The sequence below is a fragment of the Onychostoma macrolepis genome, chromosome 03 (assembly GCF_012432095.1).
Source record: "Onychostoma macrolepis isolate SWU-2019 chromosome 03, ASM1243209v1, whole genome shotgun sequence".
Classification (NCBI taxonomy): domain Eukaryota; kingdom Metazoa; phylum Chordata; class Actinopteri; order Cypriniformes; family Cyprinidae; genus Onychostoma; species Onychostoma macrolepis.
Window position 1 is genome coordinate 7,533,137 of NC_081157.1, and position 23,525 is coordinate 7,556,661.

At 37.2% G+C, this 23,525-nt stretch overlaps 1 protein-coding gene across 1 annotated transcript; it reads right to left on the bottom strand.

Moving 5' to 3' along the window:
• Window positions 1–756: 756 nt before the first annotated feature.
• On the bottom strand, window positions 757–13,646 carry LOC131537581 (gastrula zinc finger protein XlCGF8.2DB-like). The gene is made up of 3 exons (XM_058771144.1): window positions 13,408–13,646; window positions 11,266–11,420; window positions 757–4,907 (listed from the first exon to the last, which is right to left on the bottom strand). The coding sequence occupies exons 2-3, from the start codon at window positions 11,348–11,350 to the stop codon at window positions 4,093–4,095; spliced, it is 900 nt and encodes a 299-aa protein (XP_058627127.1). The 5' UTR covers window positions 11,351–11,420; window positions 13,408–13,646; the 3' UTR covers window positions 757–4,092.
• Window positions 13,647–23,525: the final 9,879 nt, after the last annotated feature.

A 23,525-nucleotide genomic window follows, 5' to 3' on the forward strand; every position in this document is an offset into this window, starting at 1 on the left:
TTAAAGAATTTGCCACTGACAATTCAAATGCTAGTTTTGAGCAGTGTAAAGTAGGGCTGAGAAAAAAATCGATGCTTCGATTAATCGTTTTATAAATGACGTCAATTCGATATTGATTCTCAAAAGCCACACATTTATTTTTTTCTGTATTTATTTCAGCAAACATTTAAAACAAGATCTTATCATTAGTCTTCTCCACATGATGTCACCCTCTTATTTACCTTGCACGATGTTACAACAGAAAGCCTGTCATTCATTTAGAGCTTATCATGGTGGAGATACTTTTGACAAGAACCAAGAACAAAGCAATAAGCGTGATATGCAATGCTCAGGTAAAATTCTATAGTAATACTACAAATCTGTGGAAGCATTTGACATCACGCATAAGGCACCAATTTCCGCAATGAATGAATAGCGGATGGAGCAGACGCACTATTTTGTTTACTACACATTAGAGTGTGGACGACGCTCGCAGTGTTTTCAGCTTCTGCTGTCTCACTATTTGATAATAAAACACAAGAATATCATCTCCGGCTGCTCTGAGAGTCACTTCATTGTGTATTGTACAGTTTAATTTGAGAAATCTACCATCATATCACATACAAAACAGCTGCAAGTTCCCCACGGCAACCCGTCAAAATAAAGGTTTAGTTTAACGTGCAGAAACTGTCAGAATATATTACTATTTAGCAGTCTTAAGAGTCAATGTAACAATGTAAGAATCTTTATTTTTAAAGGAATAAATCACATTTGTTTTCTTTTTAATTTTAACAGTAAACCTCTGTTGTGCAGGACTTTGTTTGCCAAAAAATAAAGGGGTTTAATTTTTAGGATAAATTAAGATCAATTTGATTAGGATAAATTAAATTAATGTTTTATGCCTTCATCTGATTACCAGAAAAAATTTAAAAGAGCATTTTATAGGGACTTATTTTTGTTTTAAAAAAAGGACCTTGTACAAAAAAAGAATAAGTTTAAAATACAGGCCTGTGGCTCTTAATTTCTTTTTATTAATACACCATTTGTAAACTGATGTTTACTGTTCATTTTTAGAAATATCAATTGCATTTGTATCAAAACTATATTCACTGAATGTAATAAAAATAAAAATAAATATCGAGAATCGAATCAAATCGAGAGCTTGCGAATCGAAATAGAATTGAATCGGGACATCTGAATCGATACCCAGCCCTAATTTAAAGTAGTGCTTGTTGTTTGTCGTTTCTCTGATCACTAATGCAGACATGGTAATGTTTACGCGGCGCAATGCAACGCAAGCCGTAAAAAGACAGTATAAGTCATTATAATCAGTAATTATGTCCCCACTGGATGCAACAAATGCCTCGTTTATTGTGAGTTTTATTGTTTTTGTGTGGTCACGCCAGGATACGATAAGGGGCGTAACATTTCCGTTTCATGCTTGAGGTATTTGGCCAATCACAACGCACTGGATAGCTGGCCAATCAGAGCATGCCTCGCTTCTCAGAATGATGAGCTTTGTAAAAATCGGCACATTTCAGAAAGACCAAGCACAGAGGAGCAACAATAATGTGCAGTATGTGGAATATAATGTGTTTTTTGAACTTTAAACCACATAAACACTTTTTAGCAATGCCATATGACCCCTTTAAGAGTGGCTGCACAGGTGGATAATCTCTACTCTTTGAGATATCTATGTAAGAGAAAAGAGACATAGTTAGTAATTATTTAACATTCCATAGCTATAAGGCAAGAGGATTATTATGAAGGCAGCTGACATTAATGAAGGAATTTGCAGCTTTACTCACAATTAAATTCCTGCTCATCAATAAGGTGAGAACCAGACCAGTTATTAACAAAAATAAACAAATTAATTAAAGAGGACCTATTATAATTTTACGTGGCGATTGAGCATTAATGCGTGTCCACAGTGTGTGTAAACAACCACCCTATAATCATAAAAAAACAACAACAAAAAAACGTTTTTTTAATTTAATCCCCATAAATAAGTTCTCATTATCTGAGAACAGGCTGTTCCAGTTTTCTCCCTATGATGACGTCATAGTATGGAAAAGCCCCGCCCACTGGTGACAATCTCTGCCCTATTAGCACAGATCCCACCATGTCTCAGCTATTTAAACACTGTAATGTTTGGCTGCAATAATAAACTCCCAGAATCTCAGCCACTGAGGATGCAGTGGATTCTTTTCAATTGTGTGCTGGGAAATTAGCTACATTTGTATGTTTGTGCACGGGACTGCTTTGCAATTGTAATGGGTCATCTTCTTCGTTGTGCGTGTCGATAATAAAAGAGACCTTGTGGTTTACTTCCGGCTTCTCAGTTTCTGTATTAAAGTATAACAGACACCATCAGATAGTAACAGGAGAATATCTGGTCTAGCCGTGCCTCTCATCGCAATAACATCCCATGCAAGAGAGAGTTATAGCATACAATAACGATTATAGAAACAAATACAATAATAATATGAGAAAAAAAAATACAGGAAAAGAAAAATACTATAATGATCCATTTAGATACCTGTATCAAAGTATAACAGACACCATCCGTGCCTGTCAATCATTGCATACTGTTACAATGTATGTTCATATTACAGGAAATACATTCAAACCTCTCATGGATCATTAAAGGTAAACATAAAACTTCACACAATCATAAATGTGTAACTCATAACACCGGTGAAACAGAGTTAAAAGTTTTATCCAAGTATGCATCGTCATAAAACAAAACTCATCAACATCCACGAGTAGTTAATGTTTCAATTAAACATACTCGTGTTTATACTTGGAGTACTAATCTCTTAATAAAGAAAAATTAACAAATAAACACATTTTGTGCAGAAAATCTATAAACAGTAAGTAATTAACCATATTTGAACACTTTTTCGAGAAGCTTATAAAAACATACATCATGCTCATCAGAAATGACATCAGCTCTACCCTCGCGCTTACACACGACATATCTTATGTGAACAGTGTTTCCTGAACATTTTATATAGATTAACAATTTCATACAAAGGGAAAAGCAATACCAAGTGAAACAAAGAAATACAAATTATAAATGTATAAAGAAATATAAAAATAACACAACATTATTGTGCTTGTGATCACATGACCATTCATCACGGTTTTTCCTTACATAAATTTAAAAATAAAGCCTCTGGCATTAGTTAATAATAATAAATTCAATAAACTAGTGTTAACAATATTACACTTGCCACCCAAGTACAACGCAGGATTTGCAGAAAGGTTGCTTCTCAAAGATGGATCAATACCAACTCTTCGTGGTCCACCTTCATATCCACAACACATAAGTATCGCACTTTATAAAGTGTGTTTGCAAAAGCCTTTCTGAATATGCTTATGTGGCTAAAGTTGCTATTGTCTCTTACTGTATTCACAGAGACAAGAGCTTGTGATTTTAACCCCAAAATGCTCACTGCCTGTAAAATTCAGAAACACAATTTTATTACCTCTTAAAAATAAAACTAACAACAGATCTTCATGAATACAGTCAGAGACAGTGGTAACTTAAGCCACATTGACCGTACAGTGTGCTAACAAGCACATTCACAAAATATAATGTGCTGTACTTACATGTTCTGAATACGAAGTTGGACAAACAGTTGGTATTGATCCATCTTTGACAATTCTACTCGCTTTGGGCAGGTGTAAGGGTTTTATTGCGGTGTGAATTCTCATGAGGACTCTTAAGGTTTCCATGTTGAGTAAAACTCTCTTAATGCTGTTGGCAGGTGTAAGGCTTCTAGTCTGTGTGAATTCATGTGTGCCTGTTTAAGTTTCCTTTTTGAGTGAAAATACTTCTACACTTTGTTGGCATGAGTAAGACTTTTCTCCAGTGTGAACAGTCATGTGTCAGTTAAGGCTTTCTTTCTGAGTGAAATTTTGTCCACACTGTTTGCAGGTGTAAGGCTTCTCTCCAGTGTGAATTCTCATGTGGTGGCTAAGGTTTCCTTGATGACTGAAACTTTGTCTACGCTGTTGGCAGGTGAAGGGACTCTCTCCATTGTGTGTTCTCATGTGGACTTCAAGGTTTACAAATTGAGCAAAACTCTCACCACACTGCTGGCAGGTCTAAAGCTTTTCTCCAGTGTGAATTTTTATATGCCTGTCAAGACTTACTTTATAAGTGAAACCTTTTCCACAGTGTTGGCAGGTGTGAGGGTTTTCTTCGGTGTGAATTCTCATGTGCCAGTCAAGGCTTCCTTTATGAGTGAAACCTTTTCCACACTGTTGGCAGATGTAAGGCTTCTCTCCAGTGTGAATTCTGATGTGGGTGTTAAGGTTTCCATGCTGACGGAAACTCTTTCCACACTGAGGGCATGTGTAAAGCTTTTCTCCAGTGTGAACAGTCATGTGCCAGTTAAGGCTTCCTTTCTGAGCGTAACTTTGTCCACACTGTTTGCAGGTGTAAGGCTTTTCTCCAGTGTGTATTCTCATGTGGTTTCTAAGGCTTCCATGTTGACTGAAACTTTTTCCACACTGTTTGCAGGTGTAAGGCTTTTCTCCAGTGTGAATTCTCATGTGGTGGCTAAGGTTTCCTTGATGACGGAAACTTTTTCCACATTGTTGGCAGGTGTAAGGCTTTTCTCCAGTGTGAATTTTTATATGCCTGTCAAGACTTACTTTATAAGTGAAACCTTTTCCACAGTGTTGGCAACTGAAAGGGGTCTTCCCAATGTGGACTTTAAGGTTTCCTTGTTGATTATAACTCTTTCCAAACCGAAGGCAAGTGAAATCACTTCTAGTTGTTCCAGTCTTTTGAGCTTTTTCTCGTGTGGAAATCTTTTCAGTCTGTGAATGCCTAAAAGATTTTTTTCCAGCTGTGAAATCATGCAGATTCTCGTATTGATCATTGAGTACTTCTTTCTCTTTTTTCAACGCCAGGTCTAAGGTGAAAAAACAAAGAAAAGTTATCCCCAGTTTAATGGCACAGTACAACAGACATCAAAACATTTAGGTAATGCATCAAAATCAACAACATGTATGCTTGATCCTGTACCAGAGGTGTCCAGACCCGCTCTGAAGGGCCACTGTTCTACTTGTCCCTATACACCAGCCGAAAAGTCTCAACTCAGGCCCTTAAAACCCCCTTTCCTTCAGAGTTTAGCACCAACCCTAATCAAACACACCTGAACATGCTAATCAAAGTCTTCTGTATTATTTGAAAGCTGAAGGAAGAAAGCTCTATTTGAAAGCTCAAGTTTGCAGAAAAGGGGACCTTGAGGTAGTGCTGGGCGGTATGACCAAAAATGTATATCACGGTATTTTTCAAAATTATACCGGTTTCACGGTATATGACGGTATTTATTTTTTTCATGCATGATCGGGTGTTAACCACATTTTCTACTGATTGAGAGAGGAAAAACTGCAGTAGATTGACTTAGAATGCCCTATTTTACTGTCATGATGAGCGAATATTGTAGGAAAATTCCACACTAGTGACTAAACACGACCCATTAATACATGTTAACTAGGAGTCATTCTCATTTATAATCGCGACATCGTCTGATAAAATCAACATGCATCTAACGTTACACTAAAGAGCGGCTATGCAGTGGTTTTGGCTATATTACTTTTTTGTCCCATGCAGCGCACTGCCAGCGTCTGAGTAAACCAAAAAAAAAAAAAAAAGTGCATAATATTAACAGAGAACTATGCTCATATTTATAATTCCAAACAGTCGCGGTACGGAAATGAATGCGGTGCTTCTCTGCCACTCGCTGCACAGAACAGACGCAGAGAGACGCGACACCACGCCGAGAGAGTCAGATCTCGCGCTCGCGGGGCAGCACTGGCGACATCTTCCAACTGAACCATAGCTAAGGTTTATCCAAAAAAGTCGCTAGGTTTGTCAGTTTGTATATTCTGTGGAAAAAAGCCACTAAAAGTGTCTGAAAGTTGCTAAATATAGTGCTAAAGTCACGCTCGTGTGTGTGAGACGCGGGAGCTGATGGCAGCGTGCAGTGGATATTGTGGATGAGTTCTTCTGTGTCATCACGTTCTACTAGTTCTACAGCTTCAGAACTTTCACGCTTAGTTACACATACAGCTGTGTTCTTGCCACAATGCAATAGTATAGAAAAGAGACCCCCCTCAAACAGTAGGTGCGTTTACATGGAGCACTGTAATCGGTTTAAAAGTCCAGTCCGAATGAAAATGCTCCATATAAACACCTCAATCGGAATAAAAATTATTGACATTAATAAAGATTTTAATTTAAAGTAATCATTTGTTTTATGTTATACTCAATCATGTGTTCAAATTACGGTCATGTTATTCAAAGAAATGAATTTCTATGTCTAATCATTTTTGTCATAATATTTTTATGTCTAATCAGGGCGATAACCACCATAGACATTGAGGGGGTCTAGTCCCCCCAATAATTAGAAATCGCTAAACCCTTTTCTCAAATATTGCCAATTCGAGAGAGAGAGAGGAAAGTTGCGTGTATGCGCGTCTCTCTACAATGAGTGAGTCTACTTCAAAAACAGCCATTTTATCCTCTTGTTGCTGGAAAATATAATTTAGCGATTCAGTATTTAAACTGTTATTAATACAAGTCATGGGGCAGAGTTGACCAGTTTCTTTGCTCCTGGATGTGTGAGCTGCAATCTCCGACTTGTGTGTGTGTCAGTGTGTCTGTAAGCAGTGCATTAATATAGAATGGTAAGGGTCTAATGCACACCAGTATAGGTGTGTGTATTGTAGGAGCTATACAACGTATAATGACGTGTAGTAGTGGTGTCCCAATTCTTAGGGGAATATTTTCACCCCTACCCCCTGACACTCGGTTTCAAGCGACAAGGGGAAGGAGTATAAAATAGAATTGAGATTCGGCCTTAGTTGTTTAGTTGGCAATGTGCAGTACGATCTGTGTTGCTGGCAACACGCTTGTCATTGCAATATGCTGCGCTTAAAGGAGGATGTAATGCCATATCACGCATTCTGAGTTGTTTATACTGTTAAGAGTTGGATTGTTGCGCACACATTCAGCGATCCTTCGTTCATGGTTGGGAAGTCATCGGCAGTGCATATTCAGTGTTATGTGGACAGTGGATGCAATTTGTTTTTGGGTTTTTTTGTGGTTGTTTGTTCCTGTCATTTCGGTGACTAATGTTTCATAAAAAGGTACATTCTGACACTGGATTTGCACATCATTTGATAATGAAAGACGGAGCAGTCCCAGCGATAAAAGATCCCCGTCATGACTAGGAGGTGCTGTAAACTGCATCAGATATCTGTGTTTGTTGCCAATCGGCCCGAAAGTGCTCGCCACTCTTCAGCTCCAGACACGGCTCGCCTCCAGGAGCTCTGCTATTTTTCAGCGAGAATCGTAAAGCTGTATCTTTCTTTTATAAACCTGATTAAACTGAAGACATCTGAGCCGCTGAAAACGCAGAGGATTAATGTTACTTTTGTTTTCAAGGGAACGCGCCGATCCCCGATCTGCCTAAATGCATCTATATTCACGCAAATCATTCGTGATCCAGCTTCATCTACAGAAGAAGTGGGTATAAGGGTTTTTTTATGAATCTTTGCTAATTGCCTTTCCTAATAATGTGCTAGTTAGCCAGTTTCAAGGTTGAAGTTCACAGTCTGGTCGTCACTCCACTAGGGCTGGACCAGAATAGTCAATTATTCGAATATTCGTTCCATGGGTTGGCATTCGATTTTCAATTTTGAGACTCGAATATTCTTTTCTCTTTTTTTTTTTTGAACACCTGGCAGTCCATGAGTGAACGTCATGATTCAGAGAAAATGCCAAAGACCTCAGCTGTGTGGGAGCACTTTAAATTGAGTGAGGACAAGACAAAGGCAGTGTGTCAAAAATATACGATTTGAATCTGGCTTACCACAACAGAACATCAAGTTTGAAAAATCACCTGAGTTCTGTAAGTAGAAGATTGTTCGTGTAAAAAAACGAGCTGCTATTATCCGTCATGTTAATCAGTAATTTTACACATGATAAAAACGTGCTTTTCTGTAGTTTATTAAAAAAAATTATTAATTCTGAACGTGTCGCGTGTCCATATTGCACCAAAATGCCACACTGCACTCCCTTGGGTCTGCAGCAACACACCCGCCATGCGTGAAGTCGATTGGACGAACGGTTCTCGACATAATAAAAATGCAAACAGACACAAAGAGATTCCTGCCTTTATTAGAGAGAAGCATATGTTAAAACCCTAAAGAATCAAATCATCCAATTTTCGTTCAGGTGTACAAAAATGAATAAACAGCTTCAAGGCTCGAAATTGCGACCATTTTGGTCGCATATGCTCCCATAATTTAATCTGTGCGACCTCAAAATATATTTGGGAGCATTTGTGCGAGTGCATATAATTGTTGTAGTGCGACCTGTTTTCATTTCTCTAAAAACGTTCAGTTATATGTCTTCTGTGTGCTGATATGGTGACCGGTCTGCCATTCTATCAAATGTTACATAACTTCATCTTTACATTCTTAAATTTAATGCAGATTTTAGACTGGTTAATATATTAGCTGTCAATCACTCAGTCAATGCTTTCTGCTGTCAGGTGACAGGGAGCTATAACTACCGCGGGAAATGCAAAGGGCTGAAGAAGAGAGAAAATGAAAGGAAACACTGACAGATTTCTTTTGTAAACCACCTAAAGTTACAAATAATGGTGTTGGTGATAGCGATCATGTGGTGAATGTTGACCCAGCAGCCGAAAAGAAGGCGTACAGTTTTCAGAGAGAATGGTTGAAAGACTTCGAGTGGCTCCGCGATGAAAATGCACTGTGCTCTATGCACTGCATTCACTTTAAAGCCTGTGTGACGGAGTTTGCAGGTAACACTAACAGCATTCACCACTGAATCTACACATTTTAAGCTCGAGAGCTTGGTTAAATACAGAGAGAGTGCCAAACACAAGAAATGCAGGGACAAGTGTGTGGCAAAACGTTCAGGATCATCATACATGCATACATGAAGTCTAGTAGGTTAGACTAGTGCGCGTGCGCATGTACAGTGCATTTTCACTGCATGATTCAGTCTATTAAAATGCATAATAAAATTCAAGATATGGGAGCTTTATATAATTTCTGTAGTTAATATCACACGAACAGTGCCGTTTTTTTCCTCCAAAAATCAGCATGATTACAAATGTGATATTGATTTTATACAACAGTTAAATACTGTTATTAGTTCATATTAAGAGACTTGCGATGTAGATGCCATATTTCCTGTTTTTGCTCTATTTCGACAACAAAAATAATTCCAAACAAAGCCACAGCACTGTTTCGCGTCTCTGAGCAACATGACAGTGTTTCGCTCCTGAATGAATCAACCGTTTAAATGATTCGGTTCAATCGCAGTGACTCACTTATTAACAGTGACTTGATGCCACCTACTGGTGATTGTAATTTCACATTTAAAGTATCTTTTAATTTTTTTAAAATAATTTCAAATATCAGTATTCAACGTTGTATGTTTACCTGTTAACACGCACCAGGACGCCAGCACACTGAATGCTCTGTGTTTGCAGGTGACAATGTTTACAAATAGATTAAATGAAACGAGACTAAATTAATCTTGACAAACTATATATCATTCTGAAGGTCTAAGCCTCAAGCATCAACGACAGATCGCCGTTTATCGATGGAAAGCTTATAAGGAATGTATTTCCTAAATTTGTGTAAGCAGTACACATCAAAACATCCATAATAAAAATGTAGTATGTACCAGTTTCGTCGTAATATTGAGTCACAAACGCATCCACTGCTGAAATCCCGGTTTAGTTAGAGAGGTTATGGGTCAACATCCCATAGAGCACTTTTAGTCCAACGAAACAATAACGTTGTAATATGGATGGTTATTCCTTTGTTACGTTTCATTTCTTCGGGATAGTTATTGTTTGTGTCCGTTATGGAATAAATTATGCTCAAAAACAGCGTCTTGGTAGAAAAACAGCACTGTTTTGTAGCACGCTGTGATGCACCTGTCATCTGATGAGGGCGTAATTTAGCAATCGGCTTTTTGGACAAATAATGGTTTTTTTTTTTTTCTTCAACATTTTACATATATATGTTTGTGTTTTGTGGAGAATGGGGCTGTATCTGCATGATTAGCATCTGTGTGAAAGCTATCAATATGAATGCTGATTGGGTGTTATTGACTATATGGCCCATCTCTATGATTATCATCTGTATTACAGCACATCAGCGTGTGATTATTGACTATGAAATACTGGTCATCATATCAGTATTTTATTTTCCTAGTTGTCTATTCCGAGTTGTGTTGTGGTAAAAATAGCAACAAGTAACGGCAGTAGCTCACCGAGTGCAACCATTTTACGTCATCAGAATAATGGCGCCCCCCCATAGTCCAAAATATGTATAAAACCATGTGATACTGTGATACCCAGGGATCCTTTAATAAGCCTTTAGAACAACATTAAGGTGAGTAGTTACTCTAGTTCACACAGTTCCAATAAATTGCGATGGGTTAAATAAACTTTAAGCAGACAGACGCGACTACAGTCAAGCACAGACTAGAAGTGCACAGGAAATAAGCAGCAGTCATATTTAAAGCAGTTTAAAGCTACAGTCCGCAAGTTTTGCCTCTTTGTCAACATCTCTGTTTGAAAACATGGAATTGCAGCTGTTTGCGTAATGATCTTCCTTGCGTGGGCTGTGCTCCGGCACGGCTCCAGCGCGGATGAATCTAATGTTTTGAGGTGAATGTGTTGCTGTCAGTCTCCGCACCGGTGTGGATATTCACCATACTTCGCAATCAGATTGTAGCCTACGTCTTGGAATATATGACCCAAATAAGAATTTTCACCGTATATTGCCATCTGAACGAGTAAGTAACAAGTCTGCCACGTTTGTTCTGACCAACTGAGGAAAAAAACATTACAATAAACTGTGCTACCAATGGTGAATAAATCTTACTGACTCATTAAGATGCAAGAAAAGGAAGCAAGGAAAGGAAACAAGGATGCACAAATAAGAATTGAGAAGGACCCTCTATAATGGCTCGCACGTGCCCTGCTCAATCCAAAGTCCCCACTCCAAGATTGTTACACCCCTACTGGTGATACACATTATTAACAAAACTGTTAAAGTATTTGACTGAGTTTAGTCCTCCAGCAACGCTTTAATTTACATCTGTCTTTACAACAGTCATGACTTTCTTCAAAAACACCATTCATTTCTGTAGAGCTGGACATTTTAATAAGGATCAAATGAGTGAGTTCAGCTTTGAGAATGAAAACCAACCTGTTTGTTCCTCAGTCTCTTCTTGTTTGATTGTGAATGTTTCTTCGATCTTTATGTCTTCACTCTCCTCTTTAATAAACGCCATCTTTATAATCGTGAGTCACATATATCTCAGTTGCTTCAGCAGGAGTTCTTCTGTGTTTCAACACTTTGTCCTGTTCAACATTATGAGAGAAAACAAAAATGCAAATTAAATACTGAGTGCATCTCAATCAGCGCACTAGTTCAGCGGTCAGGGCACTAGTTCAGCGGTCATATCACTAGTTCAGCGGTCAGGGCACTAGTTCAGCGGTCATATCACTAGTTCAGCGGTCAGGGCACTAGTTCAGCGGTCATATCACTAGTTCAGCGGTCAGGGCACTAGTTCAGCGGTCAGGGCACTAGTTCAGCGGTCAGATCACTAGTTCAGCGGTCAGGGCACTAGTTCAGCGGTCAGTGCACTAGTTCAGCGGTCATATCACTAGTTCAGCGGTCAGTGCACTAGTTCAGCGGTCATATCACTAGTTCAGCGGTCAGGGCACTAGTTCAGCGGTCAGATCACTAGTTCAGCGGTCAGATCACTAGTTCAGCGGTCAGGGCACTAGTTCAGCGGTCAGGGCACTAGTTCAGCGGTCAGATCACTAGTTCAGCGGTCAGATCACTAGTTCAGCGGTCAGATCACTAGTTCAGCGGTCAGGGCACTAGTTCAGCGGTCAGATCACTAGTTCAGCGGTCAGATCACTAGTTCAGCGGTCAGGGCACTAGTTCAGCGGTCAGATCACTAGTTCAGCGGTCAGGTCAGCGCACTAGTTCAGCGGTCAGGGCACTAGTTCAGCGGTCAGCGCACTAGTTCAGCGGTCAGGGCACTAGTTCAGCGGTCAGCACTAGTTCAGCGGTCAGGGCACTAGTTCAGCGGTCAGCGCACTAGTTCAGCGGTCAGCTCACTAGTTCAGCGGTCAGGGCACTAGTTCAGCGGTCAGCGCACTAGTTCAGCGGTCAGCTCACTAGTTCAGCGGTCAGGGCACTAGTTCAGCGGTCAGCGCACTAGTTCAGCGGTCAGCGCACTAGTTCAGCGGTCAGCACTAGTTCAGCGGTCAGTGCACTAGTTCAGCGGTCAGGGCACTAGTTCAGCGGTCAGCGCACTAGTTCAGCGGTCAGCGCACTAGTTCAGCGGTCAGCTCACTAGTTCAGCGGTCAGGGCACTAGTTCAGCGGTCAGCGCACTAGTTCAGCGGTCAGGGCACTAGTTCAGCGGTCAGCTCACTAGTTCAGCGGTCAGCGCACTAGTTCAGCGGTCAGCTCACTAGTTCAGCGGTCAGGGCACTAGTTCAGCGGTCAGCGCACTAGTTCAGCGGTCAGATCACTAGTTCAGCGGTCAGGTCAGCGCACTAGTTCAGCGGTCAGGGCACTAGTTCAGCGGTCAGATCACTAGTTCAGCGGTCAGATCGGATTCTTTTTTTCTGTTGTAAATGTTTTGCTGCTCATCTTGATGCCTGATGACAGGGGTAAAGGACTCCCACATAAAGCATCGTCATGATAATAGCGTTCCATCCAGAGCCAAACTGTTTCTAGTTTTGGTTTTGTTTAGACCCTCCGTGGAAAACACACTGCATCTGAATTTGAATTTGGGGAAGCCTCAGTGCTTTATATGGGACCACCCTACCCCTGTCATCAAGACATCAAGATGTGCAACAAACACAACAGAAAAAAAAAAATCATAAGCTGAAATGTGTTCTCTCTCTCTCTCTCTTTCTCTCTCTCACACACACACACACAGAGAGAGAGAGAGCTTGGCATACATGCTCAGGACAAGTTCTGTAATCCTACTGTGTGTGTACAGTATGTACATTGAGCACTGCTGTTCAGTTGGCATGTTTGGGGCCAAATTTCTTTGTATTTTTGATCCTTTTTTAAATATGTAAAACAAATTATTTTATTTGGATGAATTTGTCTGTCTTTTATCAGATTCACTAACTGTTATAACATCTCTAGTACTTTCCTTTCAGGAAGCCAAAGCTAAGTTAAAGCTTCTGGTTGCAAAGCAGTTGGAGAGGGTTTTTTTTGTTTTGTTTTTCTTTTTACTGCATCAATAATACTTCAGCATGAATTTGACTATATTCCCCAACATCAACATCGAAAATAAATAAATAAATGAAGGGGTTACCTGCAGCATTCCAACTTACACTCCATGTGCGCGCGCATCCATGTTGCTTAGTAACGAACCGCTCGCGGCAGAATCGCGTGATTTAAACGGAAACAACAACATCCTAATTTCTGATTGGCGATGAGTCGACTCACTGAATCATTTCTCTCAATCAACTGAGTTTGGAAAAAGCTCCGTTTCTCTGTCGCTGCTTGCAGGGACTGAATTTATTCACACTAAACAGATTCACGATACAAGGAGCGAAATGAGACGCACTTTTTCTGTTACTCACGTGCAGATATTAGATCAAATAATATAATAACAGAGTAAAGCATTGCAATGTTGCCCTCAGTAACTCTTTCTGCATTGCTTGTAAATCTGTAGGATTGATTGAATGGTAAATAAGGATTAACACATTAACAAAATGCTTTAAAAACACCAACCTTTCTGCAGCACTGACGCAGGATTATGACGTCACGTCGCCAGACCAAAATAAAAGTCCTGTTCGCGCGCGAATAAAAGCGGTGATGAATTATGATTATATATAATAAAAGCGGTGATGAATTATGATTATATATAATAAAAGCGGTGATGAATTATGATTATATATAATAAAAGCGGTGATGAATTATGATGATATATAATAAAAGCGGTGATGAATTATGATGATATATAATAAAAGCGGTGATGAATTATGATGATATATAATAAAAGCGGTGATGAATTATGATGATATATAATAAAAGGTGATGAATTATGATATATAATAAAAGAGGTGATGAATTATTATGATATATAATAAAAGCGGTGATGAATTATGATTATATATAATAAAAGCGGTGATGAATTATGATTATATATAATAAAAGCGGTGATGAATTATGATTATATATAATAAAAGCGGTGCTGAATTATGATGATATATAATAACAGAGTAAAGCATTGCAATGTTGCCCTCAGTAACTCTTTCTGCATTGCTTGTAAATCTGTAGGATTGATTGAATGGTAAATAAGGATTAACACATTAACAAAATGCTTTAAAAACACCAACCTTTCTGCAGCACTGACGCAGGATTATGACGTCACGTCGCCAGACCAAAATAAAAGTCCTGTTCGCGCGCGAATAAAAGCGGTGATGAATTATGATTATATATAATAAAAGCGGTGATGAATTATGATTATATATAATAAAAGCGGTGATGAATTATGATTATATATAATAAAAGCGGTGATGAATTATGATTATATATAATAAAAGCGGTGATGAATTATGATGATATATAATAAAAGCGGTGATGAATTATGATGATATATAATAAAAGCGGTGATGAATTATGATGATATATAATAAAAGCGGTGATGAATTATGATGATATATAATAAAAGAGGTGATGAATTATTATGATATATAATAAAAGCGGTGATGAATTATGATTATATATAATAAAAGCGGTGATGAATTATGATTATATATAATAAAAGCGGTGATGAATTATGATTATATATAATAAAAGCGGTGCTGAATTATGATGATATATATAATAAAAGCGTGATGAATTATGATATATAATAAAAGCGGTGATGAATTATGATTATATATAATAAAAGCGGTGATGAATTATGATTATATATAATAAAAGCGGTGATGAATTATGATGATATATAATAAAAGAGGTGATGAATTATGATGATATATAATAAAAGCGGTGATGAATTATGATTATATATAATAAAAGAGGTGATGAATTATGATTATATATAATAAAAGCGGTGATGAATTATGATGATATATAATAAAAGAGGTGATGAATTATGATGATATATAATAAAAGCGGTGATGAATTATGATGATATAATAAAAGAGGTGATGAATTATGATGATATATAATAAAAGAGGTGATGAATTATGATGATATATAATAAAAGAGGTGATGAATTATGATGATATATAATAAAAGAGGTGATGAATTATTATGATATATAATAAAAGAGGTGATGAATTATTATGATATATAATAAAAGAGGTGATGAATTATTATGATATATAATAAAAGAGGTGATGAATTATGATGATATATAATAAAAGAGGTGATGAATTATGATGATATATAATAAAAGAGGTGATGAATTATGATGATATATAATAAAAGCGGTGATGAATTATGATTATATATAATAAAAGAGGTGATGAATTATGATGATATATAATAAAAGAGGTGATGAATTATGATGATATATAATAAAAGCGGTGATGAATTATGATTATATATAATAAAAGAGGTGATGAATTATGATGATATATAATAAAAGAGGTGATGAATTATTATGATATATAATAAAAGAGGTGATGAATTATTATGGTATATAATAAAAGAGGTGATGAATTATTATGGTATATAATAAAAGCAGTGGCGGCTCCAGGATGTTTTTGTTGGGGGTGCTAAGGGGGGGCTTAACAGTTCAGAGGGGGTGCTAAAAAACTAATTAAATTGAGAGATAGTAATGAATGCCTAACTTTAGCTAGCGTTTTTTTTATATATACAGCAGCTTCGAAAAAGGCATATTTAACTTTTTTTCCAGTGGTATTAAACTTCTCATATATGCCACTGTTATTAGTAATATAACTTCTAATGCCAACTGCCAAATATGACACTTACAAAGTAATACAATTTATGAATGAATATAGAAAAGAAAGAAAGTTGGGATTGTTTTCTTTTTTCATTGTTTTATTTATTTATTTAAGTTATTTAAATTTTTACTTTTTTTTTACACATATCTAGTCATTTTTTTTCTGACCATCAAGTGTCAGTCACTCAATGCCAACGGTTAAGAAAACATGGTAAATTCTAACCATTTACAATAGATAGTGCCGATAATTCATAAAACTATTTCCACACAGGCACGCATTGCGTGTGATAACCTCCCCGTTTGCATCGTATCATGTGTAGATGATAGCCAGAGATAGGCTGTTGTCAAAAGCATAAAAAATTGGCAATATTAAGAGGTTTTAGCATTTCCGATTAATGTAGGCCTGTTACATTTTTCTTATTATTAGGCCTATTGTTATTATTATTAGATTACTTTTATTATTAAATTACATGAAATTATTGCCCTGCATGATGCGCTGTGAGGATAATAAAATAGGCTAGCTTACTCCTTATTGAAAATGTTTTTTAAAAGTTTTTTTTTAAAACAGGTCTATTACTGAGCTAGATAATGTCATCTCTGAGTTAAATAATGAAATGCCTTTAACTGAAAATTGAGTCTTAATCTTGTACATTACTCTCCTGTATCCTCCAATTTGATACTGTTAAGTGCTTTGACACAATCTGTATTGTTAAAAGCACTATATAAATAAAGATGACTTGACTATTAATTTATACAATGAATTATAGGTCTATAATTATTATTATTAACACTGCAGTCATCAATGAAAATTCAGAGCTGCTTTATTTCATGCACCGATTTTCAAAAACAACCTGTTTAATGCGAAATAGGCCCTGGCGCCGCCACTGAATAAAAGAGGTGAATTATTGGTGATGTGTTGTCCAATAATGTGATAAAAATATAAAGAACTGCCAATGAAAGAGTGTAAGATTTTGTCTTAAAAAAACTGTAATGTTTTGGTGCAATGATTTATACCAGATCTAAATGAGATTAAAATACAAATAATGTCAAATTCACAGGTTATAAAATTTTTTTTGTATTTTTTAAAAATATTAAGTGGATATTTAAAGTTAATTAAATACCTAAAAATGTATACAATGGCAAAAAAAATTAAATAATAAGAATTCGTTTTTAGAAGATAATACGATAATAATAAGAAGATAAATGAAAGCAAAAGCAATAAAAAATGTCAAGTATAAATATATTCAAAATGGACCATTTCACAGATTTTTAATGAAATCAATAGGAAGGTCATTGCACACTGAGTCCGAAATTTTCCTTTCCTATCAAAATGCACGCTACGGAAGCGGAAACGCAGAAAATCGAACCTGATCCGAATTTTTTCATGACGGAAGAAAGTTTTGGAGGCAGTGTGTAAACATGATTGACACAACGTGAGGTCGTATTTATTTTTTAACGTGCAAACATTTTGGCCTTAAGTCAAGTTTTGTAATTATATGAGTTGCTGTCTATGAAGAGTGATTCAAATCACTCACTAATGAGACTCGGTTTACAGCTGCTGAACTCCACAGAAACAGCTGCAGTTTTTCTCAAATAAAAATCACATTCGCTGCGTGTTTCAGGGCTGTTCATGTGACGTCAGCGCACAAACCCGTATATGGCACGTTTCCGGCAGTTCTTTACTGTTTTACTGAAAAATAAAATTGAGTTTTGTTGATACTTTAATGTGTGTAAGTGGCCTGGCGTTTCTGATTTCTTGACACGGACAGAAACGGACTCTTTTGTGTTCGGCAGTTTTCCAGTCCGCTCGCTAACACCGCAGTAAAGATAGTTTGCGGTTCGATATTCAGATTTCTTTTGGCTATAAATACGTAGTGCGCTGTCATAGACATGCAATTAATACTGCATGACATTCTCCGTGATTTGTGAATTCATATGGCAGTGTCCTCCGGGCCGAAATCGGGGGGGTTTTTTTGTAGGGAGCCTTAATTTTATAATGGCTATAGCTCCAAAAATTGGAGCCTGGACGGGTCAGCTGACCCTTCTCTGAGTCATGTACATCACTATTCTGATCTGTGAAAACTTTAGGTAGCCCCCGTGTTTATTAGGTCTTGCGCTAGGTCGATAAAACCTTTTCCTGCAACCGTATGAAATGACCTAATATCGCGACAACAAAATTCCACACATTTTTCTGTGAGATTGGATTTTACAGAAGCAGGTACTGACTTAGCTGGTGGAGATAAAAAGTTCGAAACCGATGTCTGTTTGTAGCTACTAGTGGACAGGCCTGCTGTTGAACGAGTGCATCCACGGTCACTGTGTCGCTGTCTTCTTACTGTCGTAGGCCAAGACAGCTTTGCAAGCCCTACACTGCACGTAGCCGCTGTGCTCTTTATTGCTCGTATGTACAAGATCGTAATTCCTCCATATTGCAGCTTTTCCTGCATTGTTTGGCACTGTAATAAGTTTCCCCTCATTAAGTTTTTGCTTTATCGCACTCATTCTGTCTGCCGTGTTGTGAGAAAAAGCGCGCGAGATCAGGAGTACATGCGCAAAAGTTAAATGTAAGTATAATATATAATATAATTAAAATATTTGATTTGAATTTTTTTTTTTTTTCGAACCCGAACCCGGCCCGAGCCCGAGGGTATTGGTTAAACATTAACCCAGGTAGCAGACCTCTACTCCTGTGAGACTCCAGACTCCAGAAGGCTGTGGTGTGTGCTTCCTCCATTGTTCGTTCCAGCTCCTGTATCATACGGAGATAACGGTTACCACTCATCCTAGCTCAAGTACTTCTACTCACCATCACCACTCACCGTCAAGTCACCCGGATTCCTCTCACGAACTCTCTGTGCTGCAAATAAACATCCCTGCTTTTACTAACCTGTTGTGTCTAGTCCTCTTCCGTTACAATAATACTGTTATTTCTCACAACATGACATGGTTAAAACATCCATAATACAAAAACACTAACGAAACTTAAGTAAATAACTATCCTGCAACACCACAGTATGTCCACATGAACCTAAATATAGGCTTGCGTTCGAAATCACAAACTCAATTAGTTGGTACTTCATTTCAATAAGTACTTAACGAGCGCTAAAAGAGTACGTACTCTACAGCCAAATCTCGTTAAGTATGAATGCGATTTGGACATCATCTGCCATGCACTGTAAAAAACAATTTACTGTTACAATTTACAAAACCCGCTGCCTAAACATTTTTTTGTTATCTTGACAATATATTTCTTGTTGAAACAATTTCGTATTAGAGTGGAATTAGTCAAGTTAATAAACATGCTCAAGTTGACTTGACTATTATTTCCTAGTTCAGTTAACCTACAGTAAATCATGCCAACTAGGATTTTTTTTTTTGAATTGATAAACGCAAGCAAATTTCTTACCTAAATCACATTTAGTTTTTAAAAAATGAGTGTACTGTACTACTGTATAATAAAATATGAATGGAATGCACATGAAGCACAAAGATCTGATTTTAAAGTTTATGGCGCAACATGACAAGACAAGTGTAAACATCACAAGGTCCTTGAAAGTTTCCAAACTCTCCCCCATCATAATGCAATTTAGTGGTCATAAAACAAGTAACAGATAGAAAGAGGAAGGCAAAAGCACTTGTCAGTTTGAAGGAAAATGTGTCCTACATTACTGTATAAGAAAATAAGATGTGAAACAACATTTGTTTTCATGAGAACATGCATAGTCCAGGTCATAACATGACAAAAAATGCATTCTAAAAAGTAGTAAAGGCTCAAAAGTTCCTTAAAAAAAAATTAAAACACTTTATGCAAGTGGAGCCCATGGACACGTCATGAACACTTGGTAGGGGTTCCTTTTGCTTTAATTACTGCCTCAATTCGGCGTGGCATGGAGGTGATCAGTTTGTGGCACTGCTGAGGTGGTATGGAAGCCCAGGTTTCTTTGACAGTGGCCTTCAGCTCATCTGCATTTTTTGGTCTCTTGTTTCTCATTTTCCTCTTGATGATACCCCATAGATTCTCTATGGGGTTCAGGTCTGGTGAGTTTGCTGGCCAGTCAAGCGCACCAACACCATGGTCATTTAACCAACTTTTTGGTGCTTTTGGCAGTGTGGGCAGGTGCCAAATCCTGCTGGAAAATGAAATCAGCATATTTAAAAAGCTGGTCAATAGAAGGAAGCATGAAGTGCTCCAAAATTTCTTGGTAAACTGGTGCAGTGACTTTGGTTTTCAAAAAACACAATGGACCAACACCAGCAGATGACATTGCACCCCAAATCATCACAGACTGTAGAAACGTAACACTGGACTTCAAGCCACTTGGGCTATGAGCTTCTCCACTCTTCCTCCAGACTCTAGGACCTTGGTTTCCAAATGAAATACAAAACTTGCTCTCATCTGAAAAGAGGACTTTGGACCACTGGGCAGCAGTCCAGTTCTTCTTCTCCTTAGCCCAGGTAAGACGCCTCTGACATTGTCTGTGGTTCAGGAGTGTCTTAACAAGAGGAATACGACAACTGTAGCCAAATTCCTTGACACGTCTGTGTGTGGTGGCTCTTGATGCCTTGACCCCAGCATCAGTCCGTTCCTTGTGAAGTTCACCCAAATTCTTGAATAGATTTTGCTTGACAATCCTCATAAGGCTGAGGTTTTCTCAATTGGTTGTACATCTTTTTCTTCCACACTTTTTCCTTCCACTCAACTTTCTGTTAACGTGCTTGGATACAGCACTCTGTGAACAGCCAGCTTCTTTGGCAATGAATGTTTGTGGCTTACCCTCCTTGTGAAGGGTGTCAATGATTGTCTTCTGGACAACTGTCAGATCAGCAGTCTTCCCCATGATTGTGTAGCCTAGTGAACCAAACTGAGAGACCATTTTGAAGACTCAGGAAACCTTTGCAGGTGTTTTGAGTTGATTAGCTGATTGGCATGTCATCATATTATAATTTGTTGAGATAGTGAATTGGTGGGTTTGTTAAATGTGAGCCAAAATCATCACAATTAAAAGAACCAAAGACTTAAAATACTATAAAACATTGTACATTTATCTACTGACACTTAGTATCAGTCAGTCAAGCATTATAATATAATATAATGATAATTTAATATTATATGATGATAGAACTTTAGTAATTAGAATAACCAAGTATGAATGCATATTTGTCATCAATATAAAACGCACTAAGGATCAATGAGCTGCTGGGTTCATGAATATTAATCACGTTGTCTGCGTTCGCTCGAATTGATTTGCTGAAATCAAAACAGGGATGATAATAGGTGAGCGCCAGCCAATGAGATTGTCGCTTGCGCATTAGTTCCGCCCACTACCAGAGAAACCGGCAGTTCTTAAAAGCTGAAGAATTCCAAAGTAACTCCGTTATTTTGACAGGAAAATACAACAAAGAATATCGTTTTCATGCAGCGCGTCAATCCTGCATGTTATGAAAGACTCTCTTGCTCTGTGTCTTTCTTTGCGTGCGTGTATGTGAGAGAAAGCGACGGCGAGTCGTGCGCTTCACACTAGAGTTTATGGTACGTCAAATACAGCTACACTGCGCATCCATTCAGATGAAAAATGTAATTCTAATAATATAATATAGTAACGCCACATTTTATTGTCAGTAACGGTAGTGGCGTTGTAACGGGGGAAACAGTAATTAGTTTGATTACTCGTTACTGAAAAAAATAACGCCGTTAGTGACGCCGTTTATTAATAATGCCGTTATTCCCATCACTGCTGATTGGCCAACGCAGAAGTTCCTTTCACCAATTAGAAGCTTGGCTGAAAGCAACACCGGTGCGACCTATGGGCGGGACTTATCAATGCGCCGCTACTATTGGCTCTTAGGGAAATCTGTCACTGAAGTGAGATCAATGATTGGATGAAGCTTTTTCACTTCTGAAACACTCCTTTTTCATTGACTTTCTTAAACTTTTAAACTATATATACTTATATATTTTAACTTCTTACTGGCTGCCTGACTGGGTTACACGGGCTAAAAAAAAGCCTGCCAATTAAATACAAATTTAGCTAAAGGCTGATTATTTTTGTTTTAATTTGATAGTTTGGGGTCTTTTATGCATTTTAGGTACCTTTTCTCAAAATTAAAGTAGTCGAATTATGTTGTTAAAGTTTGAGAAATAGATTGTTCCTGTTTATCTGATGGTTTTCAGTAAAAAAAAAAAAAGATTTCATAACTGCATGTATTGTTTTTCTTTGCATGTCCCAGCATTATTAGCAAGTTTAAATAAGAACACTATAGTTTTATTGGTAACACTTTACAATAAGGTGTCATTTGTTAACATTAGTTAATGTATTAACTAACATGAACAAACAATGATGAATACATTTATTACACTATTTATTCATCTTTGTTAATGTTAGTTAATAAAAATAGAGTTATTCATTGTTAGTTCATGTTAGTTCACAGTGCATTAACTAATGTTAACAAACACAACTTGTGATTTTAATAATGCATTAATTAGTAAATGCTGAAATTAACATTAACTAAGATTAATAAATGCTGTAGAAGTATTGTTCATTCTTAGTTCATGTTAACTAATGTTGTTAACTAATGTTAACCAATGAACCTTATTGTAAAGTGTTTCCGTTTTATTCTGCATGTAATTAATGACCTGCATGCAAGTACACATTAGTTCATGAGTATCAACACATGTTCCACACTTTAAAACAAGGGTTCATTTGTTAACGCAAGTTAACTACATTAGTTAGCATGAGCTAACAATAAACAATACTTATACAGCATTTATTAAGCTTAGATAATGTTGACCTCAGCATTTATTAATACATTAAGATGTATTAAGTGGTAATGCTTTTTAAAAATGTTATAAAATATATTATTCGTTGTTAGTTTCTGTTACGTAATGCATTAAATAATGTTATCAAATGAAACCGTATTGGCCTCTTGCTGAGAAGATGGTATTTGCACGTTGTTTACTGCACATGAGGTGCACAACTAAATAAAATCAAACTTCCTGAGTAGCTGTAATGTGCTAAACAAGATGACTGGATCTACATTGGTGTATTCTGCTGTATTCTGAAATCATTTGTTGCATCCATAATAATGCATTGAATAGTAAGTATATTAATCACATTGCTGTAGGCATTAACAAAAATGTTTTACTCCTGTAAAAACATACGTTTGCCTCAAAAAATATTTCACAGAGACTGCAGAGTAGTTACAATTAAAAGTTACAATATTGCAATTATGGTGTGTACTTACAACTAACATATACAAGACAAGTGCACTATCATAACTACAGATTGAACATGCAGATACTTTAAACATAAGTACAATTAAAGAACATGAAGGTACAACGTGAGTACATTGTATCAAGTGCTTAGTGTGTCATGTTAGTAGTACACAGTTGCTAAGGACACCTAATATAAAGTGGGACCAACAAGACAGTAGCCTCAGTTTTTTTTGTTTCCTCCTCCTCCCCTGGATACAGCAGTGTCACAGTAAGGGTTAAATTCTGAGTAGAGGATGTG

What these genes read in the sequence shown, in the direction of transcription:
- LOC131537581 (XM_058771144.1), bottom strand. Translation starts at nt 11,350, where the DNA reads ATGGCGTTTATTAAAGAGGAGAGTGAAGACATAAAGATCGAAGAAACA. An exon ending in AGAGACTGAGGAACAAACAG is followed by an intron (nt 4,908 to 11,265) that starts GTTGGTTTTCAT and finishes TTTTCACCTTAG; the next exon opens with ACCTGGCGTTGAAAAAAGAG.